General features: G+C 45.6%; 1 protein-coding gene across 5 annotated transcripts in view; it reads right to left on the minus strand.

The window, feature by feature from the left end:
* The window catches only part of KIAA0586 (KIAA0586 ortholog), a 152,607-nt gene that overhangs the window by 59,558 nt on the left and 65,713 nt on the right, over nt 1-27,336 (minus strand). For 4 of the 5 annotated variants that reach the window (XM_061612453.1, XM_061612449.1, XM_061612452.1 and 1 more), the window contains 5 exons: nt 24,304-24,399; nt 22,847-22,912; nt 4,743-4,933; nt 3,057-3,175; nt 1,761-1,951 (listed from right to left, as the gene is read on the minus strand). In XM_061612453.1, the coding sequence (XP_061468437.1) occupies nt 1,761-1,951; nt 3,057-3,175; nt 4,743-4,933; nt 22,847-22,912; nt 24,304-24,399 (663 nt within the window). The remainder of the gene's footprint in view (nt 1-1,760; nt 1,952-3,056; nt 3,176-4,742; nt 4,934-22,846; nt 22,913-24,303; nt 24,400-27,336) is intronic. The other variant, XM_061612451.1, reaches the window with a different exon arrangement.

Genomic DNA, 27,336 nt, shown 5'->3' on the forward strand with positions numbered 1-27,336 from the left:
TTCTAGCCCAGCCTTGACCTGAATCCCCGTCTCCCCGGAAGCATCCAAACTGGAAGCTACTCCACCTGCCATCTAAAGTGGTACAGTCCAGGAACCATATTACTGCCTGATCTACTGTTTGTATGAACTACGCCTGAAAGCGATCCTCCCCTAGGAAGGGATATATGCCAAAACTTAAAATGTGTGAACAGCATGGAAGGTAGTTTGCACAACAACAACACAATGAGAAAACTAAAATAAGGACACAGGTCAAGATGGCAGAGGTAGAAGAGGAAGCCCCGCGCAACAGAGGCAGGAGTTACTGGTGGACGGCAAGGGACCTGGGACCTGCACGGCAACTTCCCTGCCTCCGGTTTCACTGATACCCAATCACACATAACCCCTCCCACTTGCTCGCAGGTTTCCTTCCTCTATGCTAGAACGCCAGTTGAAAGTTTTGCAAAAAAACAACAACCCTCAAACACCCTCGAGGGTTTGGCGCAAATCAGGAAGCCAAACAGGTTTTACACAACAGCAAATTTTACATCCCACTGGTTAGTTACACAATTCAGAGGTCAGGAATGGATTATTATTTATGCAGATTTTAGACTCTCAACACAAAAATCTAAACAGGAGACTATAAAGATCGCCCAGGACCGACAGTGATGAACATTTTTAGAAGAGGACAGGAATCCAAAGCCTACAGAAAACAGAGGGATGATTTCTGCAACAGAAAGAGCAGTTCAAGGGGAAAGGAGATAGAATAGTGATTGGAGTTAGTCCAGCTTGCAAATATTTCTGAATCACATGGCCAAGGAAGAAAACCCACAAGCAATAAATAAAGGGCATATGTTTATTCTTATGGATATTAAATGTTTGCCCTTTAGAAACATAATGTAAATGAAGCATAAATGGCCTCAGGCTACAGTGTCCATTTACCACTTGCAGGAGTTACATGCGGAAAGTGACCAGGTTGGCCTCAAGTAACATCCAATATTTCCAGACTTTGCTGATCTTCAGTGCATGCTGTTTTTCTCAAAACAGGGAGCAGTTTTGGGACAAACAGCAAGGAGTTGCAAATTCTGGGTTTTTAAACATTTGCAATGAAGGCAACACCAACAGACAGATGCCCCTATATTTAACAGTTCAGCATATTGGCCAGTTGCATAGCCACCCACCTTGCAGCAAAGCCCCCTTGCCCAGAGCAGACAACAGTTCCTTCTGGTCAAGCAGATGGCCAAACTTGTTGCTCAAGCTACTAGGTGGCATTCAAGGTAACGCTAAGGATTTCTCCTTGCGCAACAGAATGTTTTGCCACTCTTCTCTGCCTGAGTGCCCCCTAAAACTATTTTAGGGGTTCCTCCAACCATGTGGGGCAGATTTGGGAAGGGTGTGGGGTACATGCGGGGGGAGGAGAGGGGGGATATCCTTGTGCTGATGGGACATGGTAGGTGAATACTGTCCACAGTCTGACACAGGAAGTATACAGCTTGGCCCTGCAGCACACAGTAGTAATACAAAGAGTGGCCCTGGGAATGTGCGGAGTACAGTTTCCTCAGTTCACATTCATAAGAGAGACACCACTGCAATGTCCAGATCAGGAGATGCAACTTCCAGGCCAATTTCAATGATGGCACCAGATTTACAAGTTACACACTGCCTTTGCCAAATTATTCATAGGGGCACAGAGACCAGAAAGGACTCCTATTCCAGAAGTTTGATTACAGAAAAACAAATCTCAGTAGTTAATCACAGATCCCAAACAGAAGTCAATCAGTCACCTTTTCCAGCGAGAGTCTTGCAGCTTGAGGAACAACTGTAGTAGAGACTGCCTCGTGGCCTTCTTGGTCACCCAGCATGACGGCTACCGTCTCAGCAAGTGCTTCGTTCACAAAACGTCTTATGATTTCTGAATCCACCGGGAGACCAGCATCAACAAACAACCGAAACCCCTTGGTACCTGCTGCTTCAACTAAAGATGAGCGAGAACACATGCAAAAACCAAATATTAAGGCTTGTATCTTACGAATCGTGAGCTTCTTGTGGAAGAAGAGCTTTCCCAGCCCCCTCCTACCCTGTGAAAAACTGATCCGGAGGATTCAGGGGATACACAGGAATGGCAGGAGATATGGTGCAGGGGAGAGGGGAGGAGGCAGAAATCATTACCCCTGTACAAGCGCAAAGTGCCTTTCTGCTTGCACTAGAGTCATATCTAGATCCAAGTTGAAGTGCTTGTATAACAAAAGCAGTCCCTGGTTTTCAGATTTCTGGCATACAGAAAACTTTCATCTTCAAAACCATGCTACTTCAATAAAAGGCAAAATCTTGCATGATATTGGGGTGGTAGTGGCGAGAACTGGAGAGGAGGAAGTTCTTTTCCCTCTTCCACAATATTTCAGTCAGGGGGTCACCCAGTGAAATTGATCAGCAGTACGTTATTTTGTCAGTTCAAGAAAAACCTCCTTTACACAATGCATAATTCACTTATGGAGTTCAATGCCGAAAGTGTGGCGATGCCCGATGGCTTAGGTCAGCTTCCCCTAACCTGGTACCCTCCAGTTGTTTTGGACCTGAGCAGCTCTAAGAAGGGATTAGACAGATTCGTGGAGGGGAGGTCTATCTATTAATGGCTCTTGGCTATTTTAGCCAAATGAAGACTCCAGGTGCAGAGGCTGTGTATGCCTTGGAATGCCAGGTGTTGGGTGACAACAGCAATCTTTAACTTCTGAATATCTGAAAACCACATGGGAGGACTCACCCTCTTCCTACCTAAGCCATTTAGGGTCTTTGGAGGTCACCGCCAGCATTCTGGTTCTGGCCGGAAAACTACACGGTAGCCAATGAAGTTCTCTTAGCACTGGGACAATGTGAACCAACAGCTGCACTGCTGTATTTTTAAACCAAGCACATTTTCTGAATTGCCTTGAAGGGAAACTATTCTGAAATCAAGCTATTGGGAACATTCCCTTCCCCAGATTTAGTTTGCTTCCTGTTAAAACACTGGCTTCAATTGACTGGTGGTGGAGGAAGCGGGAGGGAGAGAATAAAGAGAGGAAAAGATGCCAGCTCCTGCTCACCGATGTCTGAAGACACACCTTGGCTGTCCTCACTCTCTGAAGCGCTTATGTTGGGCACGGCCTCTTTCTGGGGCGGATACATCCCACCGATGATTCGCGCCATTACTTCTTGTTCCACCCTGGTGGAATAACAATTTGTATTTTTAACCCCTTTGCTTTTATGGTGTTCAGCATCCTAAATACAAAAGACTTAGAATTCTTTGTTCACAGGTTTCCCATATCCAACAGTGACTCCTAGTCCTTCTCTTGCAAGCTCTTTGCAGTTTTGGCCTGTCCTGCCTTTCTGCCCTTAATTCCTCACCAGCTTTTCCTAGTCTGCTGTCAGTGGGTCCAAGGTGCTCCCTTCCATTCTCTCTCACTGCACCCTGATGCCTGGAGCTCTCCCTCCCTTTTTACCTCCAAGGTGCCCTCCTCCCCTCCACCTTCAAACCCCTCAAAAGACATTCTTTTGTGTAGCTTTTGGCTTACCCCAACGTTGCCCAATCTGGTGCTCTCCAGACGTTGCTAACTATAACTCCCATCATCCCCAGACCATTGGCCATGCTGCCTGCGACTAAGAAGATGGCGCCACTTCTTTCCATGAGCTGCTTGATTGGCTACGGAATCTTACTTCAACAATGGTGACAGGGCAGTATCCTCCACCACACCTAGAATAGTAGAGTTGAAGGGGCTATAAGGCCACCAAGTCCAACCCCCTGCTCAATGCAGGAATCCAAATCAAAGCATTCCCGACAGATGGCTGTCCAGCTGCCTCTTGAATCCCTCCAGTGTCGGAGAGCCCACTACCTCTCTGTAGCTGATTGGTTCCATTGCCGTACTGCTCTAACAGTTAGGAAGCTTTTCCTGATGTTCAGTCGAAATCTGGCTTCCTGCAACTTGAGCCCATTATTCCATGTCCTGCACTCTGGGACGATTGAGAAAAATCCCTGCCCTCCTCTATGTGACAACCTTTCATGTGAGGCTTTCAACCTGAGTGCAGCAGACTTGCTTGGAGGGCACAGGGCAGGCCACAGCTATCTGCTCCAACAGAGGGTATTGGCCACGGAGGCTGCTGCCGTCCCACACTGTCCAGCACTTGCCAAATGAGGCAGCCACTTCACTCTCACTAATAGTAGGGCTGGCCCTGCTGGGGCTGATGGGAGTTGCACACCAACAACATCTGAAGGGCACCATGATGGGGAATGCTGGCATGTGTGTCTAGTTGAAACTAAGTACATGTATTTACATATACCTGTTCTTCTCGTCTCTCCCTTTCTTCCCTGCCTCCACTATGCCCTCTGTAGCGCAAATGTAAGACTGTGAACGTCTAAGGGCAAGGACTTGTCTGTTCTGATTATGCCACTTTGCAAAATGCCACATGCATTGAAAGTCCTACAGTGGGGAAGGGACGAAACTCGGGTGGCAGAGCATCTGCTTTGCATACAGACAGTCCCAGGGTCAACCCCTGGCATCTCCAGGTAGGTCTGGGAGAGACTCCCTGTCTGAAACCCTGGAGAGCTGCTGCTGCATGTCAGTGTAGACAGTTCCGAGCTAGATGGACCTCTGGTCTGACTCGGTAGGAAGCAGTTCCCTATGTTCCTAAAAATAATGAAATTTCAGAAGTGTTAAAAAAAGTCTAACAGATAAAACAATTGTGGGTGACACTCAGTGCGTCACCACCTGACAGCAATGGGTCTGAGAACTCACCAACCAACCAGCTTGTTTTCCAGGGTCTCCCGCCTCTCTATGATCTCATCCAGAATGTCTGCTGTGGGCTGAGCAGGAGGAGCAGCAGGTGGAAATGGAGGACCATTATATTTTGGAGAGGCAGTTTCTCCTTGCCTGTTGAACTCTAGGACTGGCTCAGAGAATTCTGGGATATCATCATCTCCTTCATCCTAATGACAACAAAGGCTAGTTCAGTACAGCACAGTTTACTTAATATTGCACAGCCCAGCAATATTTCAGTACATCTCTGTTAGCAGTAAACTTCATTGCACTCAGGGTCCGGCACATTCTACATTCAGAAATGTCTGTGACAATCCTGTGCTCTGCAAGAAGTTGTGCAAATTGAAATAATCGTACACAAACCTGTTATGCATCACAAGGCACAATCACATAACTGAAGGCAGCTCTGTGGTCTGAGCCTCTATAATTAGCACTGACGGCAATTTTTTAAAACCAGATTCCCTCCCTATAAGCTCCATGACACATCTTAATCCAGTTTCCTAATGTCAGTAGCTAAGTGCTTTGACAATCCCATCAGCCAGTCTACATATATCCCTCATGCAGAGAGAAGCAAAGAAGACCATACCTTGAAAACACATATAACATCCTGGGTGGGGTTTCTCCAGCCACTCCACCACCCCGCCTTTGGAAACCTTGTAAAAAGTTGCTGCATGAGTAGGACTCTAAACAACATCATGGGTGGGGTGTTTCTAGGAGCAAAGTTGAAACTGTCTCAATTCCCTTTTATTTTTCCTATATTGCCAGGAAGTATAATGTTGTCTGCTAACAGATACAACGTAATATTTTTTTGTATTGAAAAGGGTTTTGTTTGCTGTGATATTTGCATTTATGTTACTGTTTATTATTTTTGTTATTATGAAACGTTTTTTGTAATTGCTGTTCACTTTGTTGTAAGCCACTCTGAGCACAACTTTTCGTGAAAAGGCAGCATACAAATAAAATTATGATGGTGATGATATAGACAGAACTAGGAACAGCATACAAAAGTATTACAGAGATTACAAAAGTGGAATATCTATTTACTTATTTATAGGCCAAGATCCAAAGAGCTACTTTAGGCATGGCTAGAGGCTTGGACATTGTGGAAGGTTTGACTGTAACCTTTGAACCAGAGGGCCCTTGCACCATTTTAGAAGGTCTTTTAAAAAAATACCTACTTTCAAAAAAGTGATTTGGCTAGTGGTGTGGTTCTCTGAATCTCAGACAGATACTTCTGTCCAAATCTTCTATTCTAATTAGTTGTTTACTTTAACATTTTTTGGGTCATACAATCGTAGAGTTGGAAGGGGCATATAAGGACATCAAGTCCAACACCCTGCTCAAAGCAGGAATCCAACTTAAAGTATACCCAACAGGTGGCTGTCCAGCTGCCTCTTGAATGCCTCTAGTGTTGGAGAACCCACCACCTCCCTAGGTCATTGGTTCCATTGTCGTACCGCTTTAACAATTAGGAAGTTTTCCCTGATGTTCAGCTGAAATCTGGCTTCCTCTAACTTGAGCCCATTATTTCGTGTCCTGCACTCTGGGACAATCGAGAAGAGATCCTGGCCCTCCTGTGTGGCAACCTTTCATCCAGATATTTAAAAATAAAATTATGCCTCAAATTTTATACGGAGTCCCTATATGGATACATGCCTTGGATACCTCTGTTGAAGCTGTTCTCTCCACTTTTTTACGCCGTTTGTTAGGCGTCCCTAGATGTGTACCTTCGGCGGCGCTCAGATTAGAATGTGGGTTAATTTCAATGGAATGTCAGGCCTGGCTGACAACAGCCAATTTTTGGGTTAAAATATCATCCAACAGTATGTTTGGATTTTTATCCCTATTCTGGAATGATAATTGGCCCTCTATTTGGAACAAAAAATTGGAATTGAAATTGCTGCAAATGGGTCTCTCTAGGGAACATTTAGCATCCCAAGCCCCAAGGGATGCCTTAGCCTTAATCCGCTCCCGTTTTAAGGATATTGATTTTCAGAATTCAATTTCCTCGGCCTCTAAAACATGCTCTCCATTGTATTTGAAATTATACTTTCAACCTGGGAAGCTAAATTCTTATTTAGAGCTGCTTACAATCCCTAAATTACGCTTAGCTTTCTCTAAAGCCAGGTTTAATTCCTTACATTCGGCGATACTGGAAGGAAGGTTTAGGGGGGTCCCTTATGAACAGCGTGTTTGTCCCTGTGGTGCTGGTATGATTGAAACTCTTCATCATATTCTCCTTTCCTGTCCTTTGTATTCTCAGATTCGTAATAAGTTTCTCAATAACATTTTGCTGAAAGTTTCCCATAAATCATCTGAAGCTATCATTGTTCATTTGCTTTCTGGATCAGATAAATAATAATAATAATAATAAAATTTTATTTTTGAGTCGCCTATCTGGCCAAGTAAACGGCCACTCTAGGCGACATACAATATCATGATAAAATACAATATAACCAAAATATAATAATTAAAATTAAACAGCATTAAACAACATTAGAAACTGACCCATCCCCAGAGACCCCATAGGCCTGCCTGAATAGCCAGGTCTTTAAGGCCCGGCGGAAACCTGTCAGGGAGGGGGTGTGGCGAAGATCGAAAGGAAGGGAGTTCCAGAGGGTGGGGGCCACAATCGAAAGTGCCCTCTCTCTGGTCCCCACCAACCTAGCTGTTTCAACTGATGGGACCGAGAGAAGGTCTTGTGCGGCTGATCTTACCATCCAAGTAGCTAAATTTGTTCATGCGGCTCAGCAGAAACATATTTCTCTTTTTGTACTTAGTTGTTGACTATGTAGTTTGTTTATATTGCCTTTTGTATTATATATTTTCCAATGATATGTATTTGGTTTCACTTTTTGTTTAATTATGGGTCTATGACTGTAAATAAAGATACATACATACGTATACACCTCTGTCATGTCCCCTCTTGCTTACTTTTTCTCTAAACAAAAAAGGCCCACATGTTGTAACTTTCTTCACAAAGGAAGAGTAAATCACAACCGCAGAGGAAACCAGGAGGCAGAGCTGAGTAGCAAACCAAAAGGCAGAAACGAAGCATAACCAAGACTACGGGGCCATTGCAGAGCTCAGGAAAGCCACGTTGCTCAACAAGAGCTCAACAGCCCTTTCTACTCCTTCCTGCCCAGGAGGACCCAATGACAGTGGGCAGAGTCAGTCCAGGGTTACTGCCTTCACTGAGACGCTCTAACCTGCACTCAAGGATGCCAATTTTGGTTTCTTTCAGCCTCTCATTCTTGCAGTCTTAAATTCAGTCTGCCACATTTCCATAACAGTTTGCATTTTTTTTAAAAAGTTATCTCCAGCACAAGTCAGGAATTTCTTGGAGGGGCCGTGTTTGGCAGAATTTGTCTCCCAACAGATATTGGGGTAATTTAAGTCCCCCATTACTACTAGCTCATGCCTCCTCAAAACACTGGCAGTTTGCTTTGCAAAAGTTTCATCCTCGTCTTCTCCTTGATTGGGTGGTCGGTAGTAGACTCCAACTACCACATTCCTTTTATTCCTTGCCCCATTTATTTTAATCCAGATACTCTCAGTGGAGCTACCAAGCTCATCCTCCTGCATTTCTGTGCAGGGATATATGTTTTTTACAGAGAGTGTGACTCTACCTCCCTTTCTACTCCTTTTTGAACAGGTTATATCCTTCAGTCACTGTATTCCACAGTCATGGGAGTCATCCCATCAAGTTTCATTATACCTATCAAGTATTATTTACTCTCCTGTATTAAGAGTTTAATTCATCCTGTTTGTTTCCTATACTCTGGGCACTAGTGTTCAGGCATCGAAGAGTATGTGATTTATGGTCTAGCTTCCTTCCTACATTTTTATGAAAACTATTACTGGGCCCCATTAGAGCCATTCCCTCAGTTCCTCTTACTGTGCACAAGGCTTTGTTAATCATTACCAAGTTTACATCTCCCTCCTCCTTAGGATTCAGTTTAAAGCTCTCCTGATGCATTTCTCCATGCTGTGGCCAAGCTCCTTCTTCCCAGTCCTTGTGAGGTGCAACCCATCACTTGCCAGCAGTCCATCTTCCAGGAAGCGTAGCCTATAGTCCCAGTATCTGAATCTCCTGCGTCAGCACCACCTTCGTAGCCAGTCATTCACCTGCAATATTTTGCTTTCACTTTCCAATCCTCTTCTATGTACTGGAATGATGGACGAGAAAACTATCTGGGCCCCAAAGTCCTTGAGTTTCTTTCCCAGAGCTTCAAAGTTTGATGTAACTTCTTCATAGCTTCTCTTGGCAGTATCATTAGTTTCCACTTGGATGAGAAGGGATATCTGTCAGTGGGCTTTATGAGCGATGGCAACCCTTCCATCACATCTCTAATTCGTCCTCCAGGGAGGCAGCATACCTGTCAAGTCCACGGATCTTCTCGGCGTACTTGAGTTTCAATCCCATGCAGAAGGGAGTCTCCCACTACTACTACTCTTCTCTTCTTCTTGTCATGGGGCGTGGCTTCATTGCCTCTGCTTGACTGAGCTTCAGCCTCTTGCTCACTGTCACATAGGGTCTCCTGTAATTCTTCCCCTACAGGCTGTCCTCTAGTCTCATCCTCAAGTGCCTGGAAGCAGTTCCGTAGTTCCACTGGTGATGGATGTCTTCTCGCTCTTCTGCTCCTGTCACTCTTTTCCACAGAGCTTCCTCCACTTTGTTGTTGCTCTCCACAACAGACTCCTCTTCTTCTTCAACATGCTGTTGTTCTTTCACCTCCTGTACTTTCCTTTGCTGCTGCTCCTCCAGCGTTATATCTTCTCTTCATCTCCTCTTATACTCTTCAATGTTGCCACCCGCCGTCCCAGGCCCCTCACTTTTTCTTCCAACAGCACCACCAGCCTGCACGTGTTCTCAGGGAAGAAAACAAACCTTGCAGTTTCTTTCTTTCTATTTGTATTGTAATGCCCTGTGCTTTGTCCTGTCCTCCTTCAGAGTAAATAGGAGAGTCCCACTGGTATGTGGAGCACAGTACAAGGGGAAAAAATGTTTAGGGGCCTCCCCCTCGACCTCTCCCGCTGAACTCCTCTGCCAAACTCCCGTGAGCTCTCCCTGTTCACTTGCTCTCTGACAAAGCCCTATCCCTCAAGCTCATAGCAGCAATGTTTTTATACCACATTTGAGTTCACAAACCCTGTGAGGAAGATTATTTTTATTATTATCCCCATTTTAAAGATGTAAAATTGAGATTAAGTGTGGGCAATTTGCTCAAGGACACAGCTGACTCCATGGCAGAAGTAGGACTCAAATGCAGGTCTCCTGGATTCAAGGGCAACAACAGGTTCCCTGGCCTTAAACAAATTTTGCTATCTCAAAAACTGCTCCTAGAGACAGCATCTATTCATAACCTACTTTAGTGTACACTTCACAACTCACTCAGATTTCAGCAACAAATTGTATTCCATATGTTAAAATTAATGTTGCATGAAAATATTAAAGTTCAAGAGAGACTCTCATTTTTCACTGACCTAAATGTTGGCAAACATTTTCTCCCCACTGGAACGTAGGCTTTCATAGTTCTTTCATTCTGACAGCAAAATAGTTTTGCTACTCAATATCTCATTAGTGGTATTAGTGGAAAGTGCTTCTCCCCATAGGTTTCCTTTGACCTTTCTATTTAAATGCATCCTTCTCTAAAGAATTTAAAAATACAACATGGAGGGCTATTACCCTTCACTCATATGCTTTTTATAAGAAAAAAGTAACAGCATTCTGCCAAACATGTTGTGGACATTTCTTTTGTGTGCACGCACTTCAGTGTAGCTGTTAACAGGTTTTTCTTCTGATGCCTTGAACATTACTCCATTTCAATATATATGCTTTCAGATTAAAGTTATTCACGCACATCTTCAGGCTCATCTTCTAGGCAAACTTAAGCCAAACATGTGCTAGAGTTGGAATGTTTTTGAAGGCTTTGTGGTTGAACACTCAGCCAAGGATACAAGATAAAAGCAATTCCTGAGAAAATGGAAAAAAAGGATAGGAATAAAAATTCTTGTTGACATCTATAAAAAAGGATGCTCCTGTTGTCTTTTATTGCTGTCTCATAAGCTGTTTTTTCACACAAGCTGGAAATAAATGGCCCGGTGGTTTCACTTTACTTATTAACAAAAAGAAAATGTCTGTAAGGAGAAGCACTCCAGCTTCTGGCATGGTTACAGCTTAGGTAAAAGGGGAGGAAATATTACATCTCTTTTTCAATTAAGAAAATGTATTTAAAAAAGCAAACTGCAAGAATTCAACACCACAGCCATACAGAGCTCATCTCCAACTGAGTTTTGCTGAAACTGTTGTCATCAGAAATACAGTTAGAGAGCTTTTCACATTTGTATTTATGAACACCAGGATTACAAAAACAGTTGCATTAATAGGTGGTCTAGAACCATGCTACTTATGTCAGAACATAAGAAGCCTTGCTAGATAAGGCCAATGACAAGGCCAGTATCCTGTTCTCACAGTTGCTAGTCACATGCCCCACGGGAAGCCAGAAAGCGGAACCTGAATGCAAGAGCATACTTGCCACTCGCAATTTCCTGCAACTGGTACTCAGGGGCATACTACCTCCAACAGCAGATTTACTTTTCTTAAATCTTAACTTTCATATCTGGTGAAAATGGACGAGAAAACATTGCGGAGGGATGTACATCATGTAAACTATTTAAATTATTAGACTTGTCTATAGAACTGTGATTAGTGAAGCTTAAGGGCTGTTAAAGAACAGCCAAAGGGAAGGAAGGAGCAGGGATTGGATGGGGCTCAGAATGGCTAACTTCCGGTAGATTGTGGACTGCCTTGTGGTAATAGAGCTCAGATAACTTGACAAATGCTGCAACAGTGATGCAGATAGTGCATCACAGTGATAGTGATGCAGAGCCCACTAAAGCTGTATTTTAGTTTTGCAAGAGTATAACGTGCCTCACTCACTCGCTGGATCATCACCTTGCAGTGGTGGTGAGTGGGCTTGAGTGTTCCAATGAACCCTGTGAGCGATACCATCGGGAGTCATGTACTCCCAGCAGGGTCACCCATGGAGGTAAAGTCATGGGAGAGGAACCAGACAAAGAACGATCCAAGAATGTCCTCAATGGCAGAACAGGTGGAGGATAACAATGTGTCTGCTACAACGGCTGTGAAGGCTGCAGCAGACAAAAGACTTCCAATTGTTGTGATATCCATGCCATTGGATCAAAGCCTTTTTCTGTCAAGATTGTGTGTTGATCGTCGTGCACCGATCTCCCCACATAAAACAAATTCATGCAACCAAACCAAACCAAAAGTCCCATGATGATCAGCGAATGGCAAAGGGGCAGGACTGTGAAATGCGGAAGTCATGGACCAGCATATGGGCAGTGGATACAGATTCAGTCGTCCTGGCTCAAAGACTGAGGCAGTTGAGTAGTTTGGCATGACTGAGCAGTCCTACTCAGAATCCACTGTGCTCACCCCATATAGGGAAGGGGCTAGAAAAGTTGCCCTAAACATAGTCTGCCTCATCTCTCCCTGACTGGATAACTGCATCCAATTCAATTGCAAAAGACAATTGAATTTTGGAACATGGAATATATGGACATTGCTGGACAATGCAGATAGTGAACATTCTGAATGCAGGACTGCCATCATCGCAAGGGAGTTGAGACATTTTAATATTGACATAGCAGCACTCCAAGTAAGTCAAAGAGCAGGAAAAGGACAATTAAAGGAAGAAAAAGGAGGTTATACCTTCTTCGGGAAAGGACCTCTACCTATGGAACTCCATGAAAATGTCCAGGAACACTGGATTAAGCTGAAGACTTCCATTATTGCAGCATGTGAACAAACTATTGGATACCAAACTAAGAAACATCAGGATTGGTTTTATTAGAATGACTGAATGTATCATCAACCAGAAAAGGAAAGCCTTCTGGATATAGAAGAATGACACTGACTGTGCTGCTAAGAAAAAAATATCTATGCCAGTGCAAAGGCTGAGGTCCAACAAAGAACTAGAAAACTTAAGAACGCCTGGTGGATAAAGAAAGCTCAAGAAATCCAGCATTTTGCAGATGCTCATGATATATGGGGCTTTTTAATTCCACAAAGGCCATCTATGGACCAGCAAATTATGGTATGAATCCCTTATGTTCAATGGATGGTACCAAACTTCTTAAGGATAAATAATAATAAATAATAACAACATTTAATTTATGTGTCGCCTATCTGGCCGATGGCCACTCTAGACGACATACATGTAAACAGTTAAAACACAATGTGATAAAATACATTAATACAATATATAAACAATACAGCAGCAACAACAATATTAGTGCAGGGTAAGAGGCATTTCAGTCATAAAAGTTAACCATCCCCGGAAATCCCAAAGGCCCGTTGAAAGAGCCAGGTCTTTAAGGCTTTACGGAATACATTTAGGGAAGAGGCGTGCCGTAGATCTTGTGGGAGGGAGTTCCAAAGGGTGGGGGCCGCCACTGAGAATGCCCTCTCTCTAGTTCCCGCCAATCTAGCTGTTTTTGTCGGCGGGATTGAGAGAAGGCCCTGTGTGGCTGATCTTGTCGGGCGGCATAATTGGTGGCGTTGAAGGCGCTCCTTTAGATAAACTGGGCCGAGACCGTATAGGGATTTAAAGGTTAATACCAACACCTTGAATTGGGCCCGGAAGACAACTGGAAGCCAGTGTAGATCGAACAACACTGGTGTGATGTGATCCCGGCAGCGACTGTTCGTAAGTAGTCGAGCCGCCGCGTTTTGTATAAGTTGTAGTTTCCGGACCGTTTTCAAGGGTAACCTCACGTAGAGCGCGTTACAGTAATCCAATCGAGAGGTGACCAGGGCGTGTACTACCAGTGGGAGCTGATGAACAGGAAGGTAGGGTTGCAGCCTTCGTATGAGGTGTAGTTGATACCAGGCTGCCCGGCTCACTGCCGAAATCTGAGCCTCCATGGACAGCCTGGAATCAAGCACAACCCCAAGGCTGCGGACCTGGTCCTTCAGGGGTAGACTCACCCCACTGAACTTCAGGTCAACATCTCCCAACCTTCTCTTGTCCCCCACGAGTAGCACCTCGGTCTTATTGGGGTTCAACTTCAGCTTGTTCCTTCCCATCCATCCACTCACGGATTCCAGGCACTTGGACAAGGTCTCCACAGCCAACTCTGGTGAAGATTTAAACGAGAGATAGAGCTGAGTGTCATCCGCATATTGGTGACACTGCAGCCCAAATCTCCTAATGGTTGTCCCCTGCGGCTTCATATAAATGTTAAATAGCATGGGAGAGAGGATAGAGCCCTGTGGCACACCACAATTGAGAGGCCAAGGGTCTGAAACCTCCTCCCCCAATGCTACCTGTTGGTACCTATCGGAGAGAAAGGAACGGAACCACTGTAATACAGTGCCTCCAATTCCCAATCCCTCCAGGCGCTGTAAAAGGATACTGTGGTCGACAGTATCAAAAGCCGCTGAGAGATCGAGGAGGACAAGAAAGGTGAATTCTCCCCTATCTAATGCCCTCCTCATATCATCTACCAGAGCGACCAAGGCTGTTTCAGTTCCGTGACCAGTCCTGAAACCCGATTGGTATGGATCCAAGTAATCCGTTTCATCCACTATTGCACTGTGTGGGAAAGAGCATTACCACGACCTTCTTAATCGTAACTCTATTGTGGCTGGTGAGGTCTCCTCGCAAATTCTGCACCAACAAACTAGAGACAAGCTTGCTGCATCCCCTAATTTAGATGAAGTCAGTAAAGAAATGAAGAATAACAAAACTAGTGGACCTGATGGGATTTCTGCTGAAGTCTTTAAAGGAGCTGGGCCTGAACTTACACAACAACTTCATAAGCTCATCGAAAAGATCTGGATGAGGGAGGAGATCCCGGAAGACTTTAGGGACGCCATAATTATCATCCTTTTTAAGAAGGGTGGTAGAACAGATTGTGGGAACTATCGAGGCTTTTCCACAGGAGGCCTGCCATCAAGCGCGTAACATAGCTCCACCTATCGTCCAAAGGCAAGAATGTTCTGAAGTCAAGACTAGGGGCATCAGGCCCCTCCCACTCTCCAGTTCATTCTTGCCTTTCGTCCTCGCAAGTTGGAAAATAATCGATAGCGTAGCTTCTAGGATAAGTTTTGTGTGATTGCTTGTGACAGAGTGTGGAATTTGGTGTTTGTATTTCCTTCTCGTTTCCTTCCCTCTGTTATTTACTTTAGCATGTGTGGGACTGCTTGGTTTTTCTCTGTATTTGTCTTCATTTGGCTGGGTTTTTTGGGGGGGTTTGGTAGTTTTCCTTGTTCCCCCGGTCCCTAGCTGGATGGCGCTTGCCGCTGCTCCTTAGTTTTCTGAGAGACCGCGCCGCCGGTTCTCTCTTCCTCAGGTGGCGACGCAGCTTGTAGTTCAGGAGCTGCAGCTGCAGCTTCCTGCTCTGCGCCACCGTTTCTTCCTTTTTTAAAACCTTGCCATCTATTTTCGCGGTGGCTCCCTTAGTTTCCCACCAGGAGCCTGCGGCTGCGGCTCCTTTATCTCCAGCAGCTCTTCTTTCAGTTGAGCTGCTCCGCCTTCCCCTCTCTCCCGGTTCGTGCCGCGGCGATTTAAATCCAGCCGTGACTGCCTTCAGGAGCCTGCGGCTGCGGCTCCTTTTAATTTCACAGTGTTAGTTGGTCCTTGGGCTTTCGCCCCCCCCCCTCTAGCTGCGTCTGTGTCTCTGCGGCTGTAGGGATCACGCAGACCTTCTGCCTCCTCGCAAGTATTTCCCTGCCTGGCTCTTAATTCCGCGATTGCGTTCCTCAGCCCTGTAGCTGTAGGGAGCGTTTGAGACTGCTCTGCTTCGGCAGCATCCACGCTCGGCCCTGTTTGAGGTCACTGGTGTTCTTCAGTGACCGCCATTGCTTCTTCTTCGTTTGAAGCTTTCTGATTGGCTATTTTTTCCCGCTCTTATAGCGGGCGCCATTTTGTTCGTTCCCTTTTTCCCGCCATTTCTGTTTTGCACTTCCAAGGCCTTTTAGTCAGTTACTCTGTTACTGTCAGTCACTGTGTGTGCAGATTTTTAGTCTATTACTGTGTGTGTGCTGCAGGGTATTACAATCTATAATCCTGCACAGGTTCATCATCATTCTTGTTTGATCGTACACTCAAACTGGTGACTGAGGCTGGTTACTGAGGCTGCTTGGAACTGTACGTTCTGCCCCATCCGTGGCTGTGTACTAAGGCTGCTTGGAACTGTACATTCTGCCCCATCCGTGGCCGTGTACCAAGGCTGTTGATAATGTACATTCTGCCCCATCTGTGGCCGTGTACCAAGGCTGTTGATACTGTACATTCTGCCCCATCCATGGCCGTGTACCAAGGCTGTTTAAACCGTACATTCTGCCCCATCCGTGGCCGTGTACCAAGGCTGTTTGAACTGTACATTCTGCCCCATCCGTGGCCGTGTACTTAGCCATCTGAGCCAGGGCATTCTGCCCCATCCGTGGCCGTGTACTCAGCCTGTTTGGGTCTGTACATTCTGCCCCATCCGTGGCCGTGTACTGAACCCCTCAAAAATATATGATGGCGGAACAGCCAGTGACAGCTCAGGCAACCAAGCCTAAACAATCTAAGGCAACCAAGCACAAGCATTCCAAAGCGGTTGCCAAAACCAAGCATATATCCAGCCACACCACAACCAAGCGGGCACGCTACGTCTCTGTCCCGGTTTCTGAGGAGGCGGGCCAGGAACCATTAACAAATCTGTTTAATTCTCCGGCCGCATCCTCCGAGGAGGACTTTGCAGGGTTTCCTGACCAGCCAGCAGCCAACTATCCTTCTCCCATATTACAACCTAGGGCTCATTCATCTTCTCAGCCTGCTGAACCGCCCATATCTTTGCCTCCACAAGTGCAACCATCTCCTACACCGGGGCTGCAGCTGTCTCAGGAGTTCATATAGCAACTACAAGACATGCTGTCGTTCTTCTCTCAAACGCAGTCAGTCACAGGTCACTGCCATGCCTCAGCAGAGTGTTTGCAGGTAACCCGATGATATGCGCCACTATGTACGCAATGAGGCAGATCCATCATGTTCTCCAAACCCTTTTGACATTGCCAGAGGCAGGTTTGTCGATGACAGCTCTTGTGGGGAGGATCCACCATATGCTATGCAAGCCGAAGGTGACGACTGGAGTGATCAGTCGGAACAAGAGGAGGATACATCTTACCGTATGTTTGATGCCTCAGATTATCAGCCCCTTGCTCGCAGAGTATTGAACAGCCTTGGTCTACAATCTACACAACCTGCAGCTGCCACTCCCACTATTAATAATAATAATAATAAATTTTATTTGTTAGTCGCCTATCTGTTTGATAGTCTAGGCGACTTACATAACATTTTAAAATACAATATAAAAACAACATATTCAACAATCAATCTAACATCACAAAAACAGCAATTAAAAGATACAAAAAAGTACTCCACCCCAACATTCTTATAGGCCTGCCTGAATAGCTAGGTCTTTAAGGCTCGGCGAAAACTCAACAGGGAGGAGGCATGTCGGAGATCGTAGGGGAGAGAATTCCAGAGGGGCCAGGGTCCTGAAATCCCCCAAACCAGCAGAACACTACCTTCCTGTGCCAGATCCTATTGCTAAACTGCCCAAGGACGAATGGTCTCACCCGTTACAAACACGCCGTTTTAACACCCTTGCGGACAAGATTTACTCTTTGGCTCCGGAATTTACAAGCAGACTGGCTGTCCCTGGCATAGACAAGCTGATTTCCAGTCTAGTCTCTAGATCCCTTTTGCCAAGGGAAGGGGACTCACATTTAAAGGATGCCACTGAGCGGAGGCTGGACTTTGCATTACGCAAAAACCATGAGGCTACTGCGTTCACCATGCGAGTTTCTGCATCTGCTTCCATCTTTTCCAGGGCAGCTATGATGTGGTTGGATGACCTCCTAGATGATCCCACTCCAGATCCTGTCTCTCTGAGAAGGTCACTGGTGAAATTATGCAAGATGGCGGCGTTTGTGGCTGATGCCACCCTGGACGCAACTCAGCTGGGAGCAAGAGCCATGGCAGCTCAGGTAGTTGCTCGGCAGACTCTCTGGCTTTGTCACTGGGAAGCGGACTCTACGGCCAGGGTTAACCTGTCAAGGGCACCTTTTTCGGGCTCATTACTCTTCGGCGAGGAAGCCCTAAAGGCAGTACTAGTGGACCCTAAGGATGCTCGGAAGCCTGTCTTAGCCACTGTCAGGAACGTTGATCGCAGGACCTTCAGACGTTTCACCCCATCCCGCACGCTCCAGCCCTTTCGAGGAGCGCGGCCTGGGGGACAAGGCCACGATTTCAGAACTAATGATCTCCATTACTCCAGGGGATTCTGGAACAGACATTTCCCAGGCAGAGGACAGTACCAGGGATGCAGAGGTGCCTCAATGTCCTCATATCGTGGAGGGTCTCGCCAGCGCAAACAGTACTGACGCGATACCGGTCGGAGGCAGACTGATTCTGTTGGGGACCATTGGCTGCATCTGACTCAGGTCGCCTGGATCAGAGATCTCTTTTGTTACGGCTATGGACTAGTTTTGGGCGACCCCTCCAGATGGATTTCATCCCTCTCCTTGTCCCAAGGCTCCATCCAGGCACTGCATCATGCAAACAGCCATACATCACCTCTTGGACACAGCGGCAATAATCTGTCATGGAGGGCGGTGTTGGACCTCAAGTTCATCAACCGTTTCGTAAAGTATCGCAGATTCAAAATGGAATCCCTCCACTCCATCACAGAGAGCCTTCACGAAGGAGACTTCCTGGCGTCTATCGATCTCAAGGAAGCGTATCTCCATATGCCTATCTGCACAGCCCATAGAAAGTTCCTTCGGTTTGCCTTCGGCCCCCAGCATTTTCAATATTGAGCGATGCAGTTCAGCCTCTCGTCCGCCCCGAGGGTATTTACCAAGGTACTACTCATCCTAGTGGCTGGACGATGTTTTAATACGGGTGAGTTCCAGGGAGCTGGCTTATCGCCATCTAAAGCTCATGCTCCACGTCTTGCAGACCTACGGCTGGCTCGTCAATTTCGACAAGAGTCATCTCCAACCAACCCAACGCCTTCAACATCTAGGGGCAATATTAGATACCCTGCAGGCGATGGTGTTACTGTCTCCAGACCACATAACTGCCATCATAGACATCGCACAGTGTATGATGCATTGCCCAACCGCAGACGTAATGCTACTAGCAAAGGCTCTCAGAATGTTGGTGTCCACCATCCATATTGTGCCATGGGCTTGAGCTCATACTCGCCGACTTCAGTGGGCTTTGTTACCGTTTCAGCAGGACACTGCCAGGTCCAATCATCGCACAATTCCCTTGAACCCCGTACTGCGCCTTTCATTCCGCTAGTGGACGATGGTCCAACATCTCAGCCAGGGCACTCCATTCAGAGAACCCCACAGGACTGTTATTATCACGGATGCCAGTCTCCTCGGCTGGGGAGCCCACTGCAACTCCCAGTTCGCTCAGGGGGGTTGGACTGAAGCAGAGCAAACTCAAAGCACCAATTGACTGGAACTAAAAGCTGTCCACTTAGCTCTGCTCCATTTTCAGTCTCTGTTCCCCTTGGACCATGTTCTCATTCAACGGACAACACGTTTGCAAAATCTCATTTAAACAGACAAGGGTGAACCAGGTCCCGTTCTCTGCAGAACCTAGCCTACCTCATATTCGACTGGGCAGAACAACATCTACAATCCTTGAAAGCAGAACATCTCAGAGGAATTTGGAATGTGACAGCAGACTGGCTCAGCAGACAACCGGTCTTTCCAGGAGAATGGAAACTTCATCCAACCATTTTCCATCTTCTCCAGCGTCGACTCGGCGTTTTCTTAGTCGATCTGTTTGCCTCCAGTCGCAATTGCCAGCTACCCAGGTACTTTGCACGATACCTGGACACGACAGCGGAAGCGGTGGATGCTCTGTCGCTGCCGTGGCCAGACGGCCTATTGTACGCCTTTCCTCCAATACCACTTTTAGCCAGAACATTGAGGAAGGCGCGACGCAAGAGGGCCAAGCTGGTTCTGATAGCACCATATTGGCCCCGTCGACCGTGATTCTCAGATCTCCCAGTCAGGCCAGACCTCTTATCCCAGGGTCCAATATGGCATCCGGACCCCAATTGGCTCAACCTAACAGCGTGGCTTTTGAACGGGGACATTTGAGGTCTGCTGGCCTGTCTGAAGCTGTTGACATTATATTGGCCTCTAGACGACCATCTACCACTCGTATATATCAGCATACTTGGGTGGCATTCTCCAGGTGGTGTCAGTCCCAGAATCTCGATCCTTCTCAGGCCACAATACAACAGGTGCTGCAATTCCTTCATAGGGGCCTCCTACTGGGGCTTAGACCCAACACCTTACGTCAACATGCGTCCACTCTGTCGTCCATTCTCTCAGCGTCGTCCACTGGTGCTCCTATTGCCTCGCACCCTTTCATCAAACATTTTCTGAGGGGAGCCGCTCTATGTTCACCAGCTGTATCCCATCGCTTTCCTTCATGGAGTTTGTCGAAGGTCATGCAGGCTTTACGACGCCCTCCATTCGAACCCCTTAGGACTGTGCCATTACGTCTATTGTCATTACGTCTATTGTCATCCTGTTCCTGATCACCTCTGTGAGACGTGTTTTGGAACTGGGCACATTGTCTTCTGCCCGCCATCTATGTGTTTTTCACAAGGACTCTATTGTACTGAAGACTGATCCTTCCTTCTGTTCCAAGGTCAATTCAGTTTTCCATTGCAACCAGGACATTGTTCTTCCTTCCTTTTGCCCGAATCCTACCCATCCTCTAGAGAAGGCTTGGCATTCGTTGGATGTTCGGAGGGCTCTCAAGACCTACTTGTCTCGGACCCAGGATATACAACGAACTGAGTCTTTGTTTGTATCCTTTCATCCACGTTCTACAGGGAATAAAGTAGCTAATTCCACCTTATCATGCTGGTTGCGCGCATGTATTACCTTAGCTTATGAGTCCCTGAAGCTTCCAGTTCCATCTAGAATAACTGCTCATTCCACTAGATCAGCTGCCACTTCGGCTGCTTTTACTACCAACGCTCCTATTGCTGATATTTGCAGAGCTGCTGTTTGGTCTTCCCCACATTCATTTATAAGGCATTACAAAATAGATAGTTATACCTCTGCCGATGCCTCATTTGGCTGGCGGGTGTTACAACAGGTACTTAATGATGATTAGGACGTGGGTGGTCCCTCCCCGTTTTGGGCTGCTTTGGTACATCCTGCTTGATGGCAGGCCTCCTGTGGAAAATGGACCATTGGTCTCACCTGAAGGGTGATTTTCACAGGAGGACTGCCATCACGATCCTCCCAGTTGGAGGATACCTAGATATTTTTCTCCGGTTTTTTATACATTTCTGTTACGCTATTATGTTTAGATTTACTAGTGAAGTCAAGACTGCTAATACCGTTATATCGCTATGTTAAGAGTCATATTATTATGAATATTGCTATTGTGTTATGTCCTTGCTGGTAGGCCTGTTGGCCTTTTTTCCTGCATTTTTAGATATCTCTCTTCGGACTCGCGGCGAATGAACTGGAGAGTGGGAGGGGCCTGATGCCCCAAGTCTTGACTTCAGAACATTCTTGCCTTTGGACAATAGGTGGAGCTATGTTACCCGCTTGATGGCAGTCCTCCTGTGAAAATCACCCTTCAGGTGAGACCAATAGTCCAATCTCTCTTCTTGCTACCACAGGTAAAATCCTTACAAGGATCCTCGCAAATCACCTCCTACCTATCTCAGAAGACATCCTCCCTGAATCCCAATATGGTTTCTGCCCTTCCAGGGGGGACAATGGACAAGATCTTCACTGCACAACAACTTCAAGAAAAATGGCAGCAGCAAAACCGACTTCTATATATAGCATTTATTGATCCGACTAAGCCCTTTGCTCCTGTGGATCGAACTGCTCTCTGGACCATCCTTCTGAAAATTGGATGTCCTGATAAATTTGTGAATGTTTTGCAACTCCTTCATGACAACATGACAGCAACAATTTTGGATAACAATGGCTTCCAGAGTCCGATCAGGCATAAAACAAGATGCATCATTGCTCCAACCTTATTTGCTATTTTCATTGCTATGATTCTACACCTTATTGAGGGGAAACTTCCTACTGGTGTGGAAATCATTTATCGAACAGATGGAAAGCTTTTTAATCTCAGTAGGCTGAAAGCAAAAAGTAAGGTAATATCAACCTCCATCGCAGGACTTCAATATGCTGATGATAATGTAGTCTCCACACATTCAGAGAAAGATCTTCAAACTATTCTCAATGTCTTTGCAGAAGCATATGGAAAGCTTGGGCTCTCGCTTAATATAAAAAACCGAAAGTACTTCATCAGCAGGTGTGAACTAGTCCCTCTGTAGCATTATCAATCCATCTTACAGGTAAGACGCTTGAGAATGTTGATCACTTTTTGCCCTCTCTTAGACTTTTTGTTGAAAGATCAAAATAAAATGATGATACTGGGATTTGACGATTAACTAAGACAGCCTATGGAGAAAAGGGATTCTGTATGTACACATTAAGGGACAGGTTTGATGTATATTATATACTTATAGCTGATCTGCGACAAATCGGAAGTCAACTATTTTATTTTTATTCTTTGTTGTTGTATGTTTTTTTTTTACTTTGTTTTGTTTGTTTTTTTGAAAAATTTGAATAAAAATTATTAAAAAAAAAAAGAGAATGTTGATCACTTTTCCTATCTTGGAGCAAACTCTTCGTAAAAGCCGACATAGACGCTGAAATTCAACATCGTCTGAGCTCTGTGAGTACCGCATTCTCCCAAATGAAGTGTAGAGTGTTTCAGGATTGGAATATTCGCAAGGAGATCAAAATGCTTATTTACAAACACATTGTACTACCAATGCAGTTTGTTTCTTTGGAAGCCCTTCTGGCATTAAAGAATGAAACGTTCATGAAATTAGCCTACTGAGAAGAATGTTTAGCAGGTAAGAATTGTGGTCTTTAATCAAGAAAGTTTTCTCCCCTGAAAATGAGAGGCGATTGGAAAACCCACCTGACTGACATCAGTGGCATCAACAAAGTCGGCACCAGGAAGTTGCAGACTGCTTTCTGGAGTTGTCTATAAAAGACAGGTTAAGTAAACCCTGAGATTCAACAGCAGAAAAAAATGACAATTTCTTGCTACATCAAAAGTGAGTGGAATTATATCACAACCCATTTTACAAATTCCAGAGGTGCAATTTGGTTGAATTTGTTACTGCAGAAGACAAAAGAAAGTTGTGGCATCTTAAAGGTTAACCGTAACAAAACCACTTGTTGGGAACTGTTATTAAATGTGTTATGGGTTTGAGGGAGTTAACAGAATGCCTGGGAATATGATTGATGTAAGACTGTAAGGTGGGTGTGTCAGTGACAGTTCTAAGGGAGGTTTGAATAAAAGACAGTTGGGTTTGACAGTTGGGAGGTTTTTTGGTTGTTGGGATTTGGAGTGGGAGGAGGGAGGTTGTGTTGTGGGAGTGAGCTGGGTGGAAAAGGGATTACATATTAGTTAGAGTGGGTAGGGGGTAGGACAGGTAAGGACGATAGGGACTATACATCCATATACTATTTAACATCTTGTATTTTAATAAAGTTATTTGGTTCATTTAAATTCCTGCATGTCTGCCTTATCACATGTGCTACCATATCAGGAATCCTATGCAGTTCCGGTACCTACATCCTATTGTGCTAACAGGGCACACCAGTGGTCACCTTCTGGGTGGAACAAAAGGTGAAAGGGCTGAAGCTTGTGATACAGAGAGCATATCTGACCCAGGCTGAGGCAAGCATCCCACTGTGTGGGGATTTCCTGAACCAAGCATGGGGTGCCAGGAGGGATAATCCCTGGTGAAGGCTGGGTTCGTGACATTAACACATTTATTGTGGCATATGCTCTTGTGAACGCGAGTCTGCTTCATCAGATGCATGAGGCAATATCCCCGGTGTGTGTGTGTGTATGTGCGCATGCAATACACTCGGGTATAGAGGGAGCAAGTTGTAAACAGGAGGGCCAAAAGAAAAGTAACGAGTACTGCCTGGGCATGCTCACTTGGGACCAAGAGTGCTATTTCATGCATGTTTACTCAAGCGTAAGTCCTACTGACATCAAGTGAGATGAAACTCAAGTGAGGACCGGGAGTGGGAGACGAGTATGGGCAGAAGAAAACAAAGTGGTACACTCCAATGTGTCTGGCATAGATGCCCACAAAATATAAACCAAGCTCTTGAAATTTAGCAGGTTACAACACTTAATGTGCAATCCTATACATGGCTACCCAGCTTCCAAGTCATGGGTGCACCTGTCACAGAGAAGTGCTTTCCTTGTCAGAAATTAGCCACATGTGAAGCAGCCCGTTATTGTGAAATCCTCTTCTCAACAACAGCAGCCCTTCCAGACCTGCTTTCTGTGACAATGAATGAGTATCAGGTCATATCTATGTTTCAGAAACTAACAAGAGTGAATGAAAATACCTGTATTGCCTCCTTTGAAGGAAGGGGTGTTAAGGAAATCTGGCTGACGCTTTTGGTGTCGCTTGAAATACTGTCAATATCAACATTAGGCAGCACCTGGAAAATAAAGGCTACAGATTTAAATCAATTTCCCATCTTCTAAAGTAAGAAGAGGACATGAGCCAATTCTCATTCTCTCTCACACACACTCCCTCTCACACACACTCCCTCTCACACACACTCCCTCTCACACACACTCCCTCTCACACACACTCTCTCACACTCTCTCTCTCACACTCTCTCTCTCACACTCTCTCTCTCACACTCTCTCTCTCACACTCTCTCTCTCACACTCTCTCTCTCACACTCTCTCTCTCTCACACTCTCTCTCTCTCACACTCTCTCTCTCTCACACTCTCTCTCTCTCACACTCTCTCTCTCTCACACTCTCTCTCTCTCACACTCTCTCTCTCACACTCTCTCTCTCACACACACACACACACACTCCTCTCCCCCTCCACTCTCTTTGTCCTCTATGCCACTAAGTACCCATTTGCTTGATTTGTTATTTATTTACTCAGTTAATATACCACCCTCCATCAATATGAACACAGGGCATTTTACAGCATATACATTAATACAACAAAATACACTGTCCACAGGTGAGCTGTAACTTGGCAATATTGCAAGCCTATTGGTAACTTCTCCAGGGAACTGGTTGCCACTGTGTTTCCAGGACCAATTTAAGATCCTCACATTGGAGTTTAAAGCCCTAATTTTGTGTGTGTGTGTGTGTGTGTGTGTGTGTGTGAGTGAGTGAGTGAGTGAGTGAGTGAGAGAGAGAGAGAAAGACAGAGAGACAGAGAGAAGGAAAGAAAACAGACTGAAGGCCAAAGCCATAAAACTAGAAGCTATGGACATTCTTGTTTGCGTTTTTTTTAGGAGACAGTTGCAAGTTGCAAGCTTCCAAAATTTTGTCTGCCAACTGCTGAACAGCCAAACTCAACAAGACACTGATCTGAACAAGCCACTAGCAAGAGCCAATTGCACGACCATTTTGGTATGCAAGACACTGGATGGATGTGAACCAAGCTGACGCTGCACTTGAAGGGAAGCAAATAACCAGAGGGCCAAATACACGCCAAAGTTTTTCCTTTTTTTGTAGGGAAGGCTTTATTTCAAATATTTCTGAGTCATTTTTCTACTAGGCAGTTTCCAAAATGGCTTAAGAATCAAAAAGAACCTAACATTTAAATTTTAAGTAAGTTCAGCAGGCAAGAAAAACACTTCAGGATGGGAAGATAGCCCCCCAAATCACACCTATAAGCAGCTAACTGCTGTCTAGGCAATCTAGACTGAAGTATGTCGATTCCTTGAGAAAGGGGACGGTATCTATCCCAGCAGGCTTCCTTCATTGGGTTAGCCCGGGAGTGGGGACCCTCCGGGAGTGGGGACCCTCAGGGCTGGGGACCAATGCAGCCCTCCAGACCTGTCTATCTGGCCCTTGGGACTCTCACCAGGCTACACCCCCACTGGCCCCCTCTGCCCCCTCCTTGGACCTGGCTGAAATGTATCCTTGAACTCTGATAATGAACGGCAGGGAGAGGTGTGGGATCTTGTGTAACACTAGCCTACCGCACTGTTAATTTTGGATTTGTTGCTCTGCCCCCTTTTGCCCCTAGCCCTCCCCACCACTGGCAAGTGGCCTCTGGGAGGTTGCTAGAAGGTGAGGCACCCCTTGGTTTGGGTTAACCCTTCAGTGCTTTCAGAATGCTAAGTCCCCATGATAAAATATTCGTCTCCATGACATGCCTGACTCCTCACCCAAGCTGACATGATTAAGATCTTGATGAACGACTGGAACTGATCTGTGTTGGGAGAGCGGTACTCCAACACAGCCACGTTAATGGTAACAGGAAGGTTAAAAATACTCCAGCTAAGTCAGTTTGGCTTGTTTTTAAGAACTCCCCCTTTTCCCATTTCTCTCTTCTTTCTTAAAGGAAGGTTTGCAATTTTCCACTGCTAGCACATACAGTTACACACACTTTCCCTGCCTCAAAACAATTCTTCTGTTACAGGGAGAGATGGGTAGGAGATGATTTGAAAGGCTGAGGTCCAGCGCAGTATCACCCTGAGTAGAATCACAGGGGCAAAGTAGTCTTTGGACAGCCTCCTTGTTAAAAGACAGGCTAGACAACATGTGATCAATAGTTCACTGAGCAGATACAAAAGGCAGCAGCACACAATTTGCACAATTAATGCTTTAACGTATTATGTTATTATTATTAAACTTAAAATCCTGCCCTTCCTCCTGAGAGAGCCCAGGGCGGCAAATATAGCTGTAATTAAAAATACAATTAAAAACAAATTTAAAAATTGTTATAAACATATAAAAACAAGGAAACACAATCATGGATGAGTGTGGTCTTATTGTGTACTGATCTGGCATTAAACAACAGCATACACAGGCCAGTGGACACAGCAGATGAGCAACAAGGAACCCATCCATGAGGAGTGGCAGCAAGGAACAAGGTGCAGATACCCTTGTCTTTGTCTTCTATGATAGTTCACCACCTCCCCATGGGTATACCTCACTCTACCCACGATCACTGAAATTGGGGTGGTATCACCCATGTTCTTCCTTACTAAGATTCCTCCTAAACACCTGATATAGACCCAACAAGAGCCCACTAACAAAATCTACCTGAACCAGTTATCCCAGTAGGCCTCTAAGACAATTCGGAACAGTCAGACCCACTCAATATCTTTCACACAGGGCACATCTACTCCTTCCCTGTCTCACACTCAGGGAAGGCCAGTCTTCTGCCAGTTACAGACGCTTACTCTGAAGGCTTTCTCCTATCGTTCAGTTCACTGCACAGGCTCTCACCCTGTGCCGAAACTCCACATAAGCCATACCCCCTCCCCACTACCAATCTCTTCTAGATTGGTTAAAAAAAGTAGCAGAGGGTAGCGCCCCCACTCTCGGGACTCCCTAAGGAGCTCCTCAAGGGGCAACTCTGCTGGTAGCAGACCTGCTGCCCAAGGGCAGCC

This window comes from Rhineura floridana, chromosome 2 (genome assembly GCF_030035675.1).
Source record: "Rhineura floridana isolate rRhiFlo1 chromosome 2, rRhiFlo1.hap2, whole genome shotgun sequence".
In the NCBI taxonomy this organism is placed as follows: domain Eukaryota; kingdom Metazoa; phylum Chordata; class Lepidosauria; order Squamata; family Rhineuridae; genus Rhineura; species Rhineura floridana.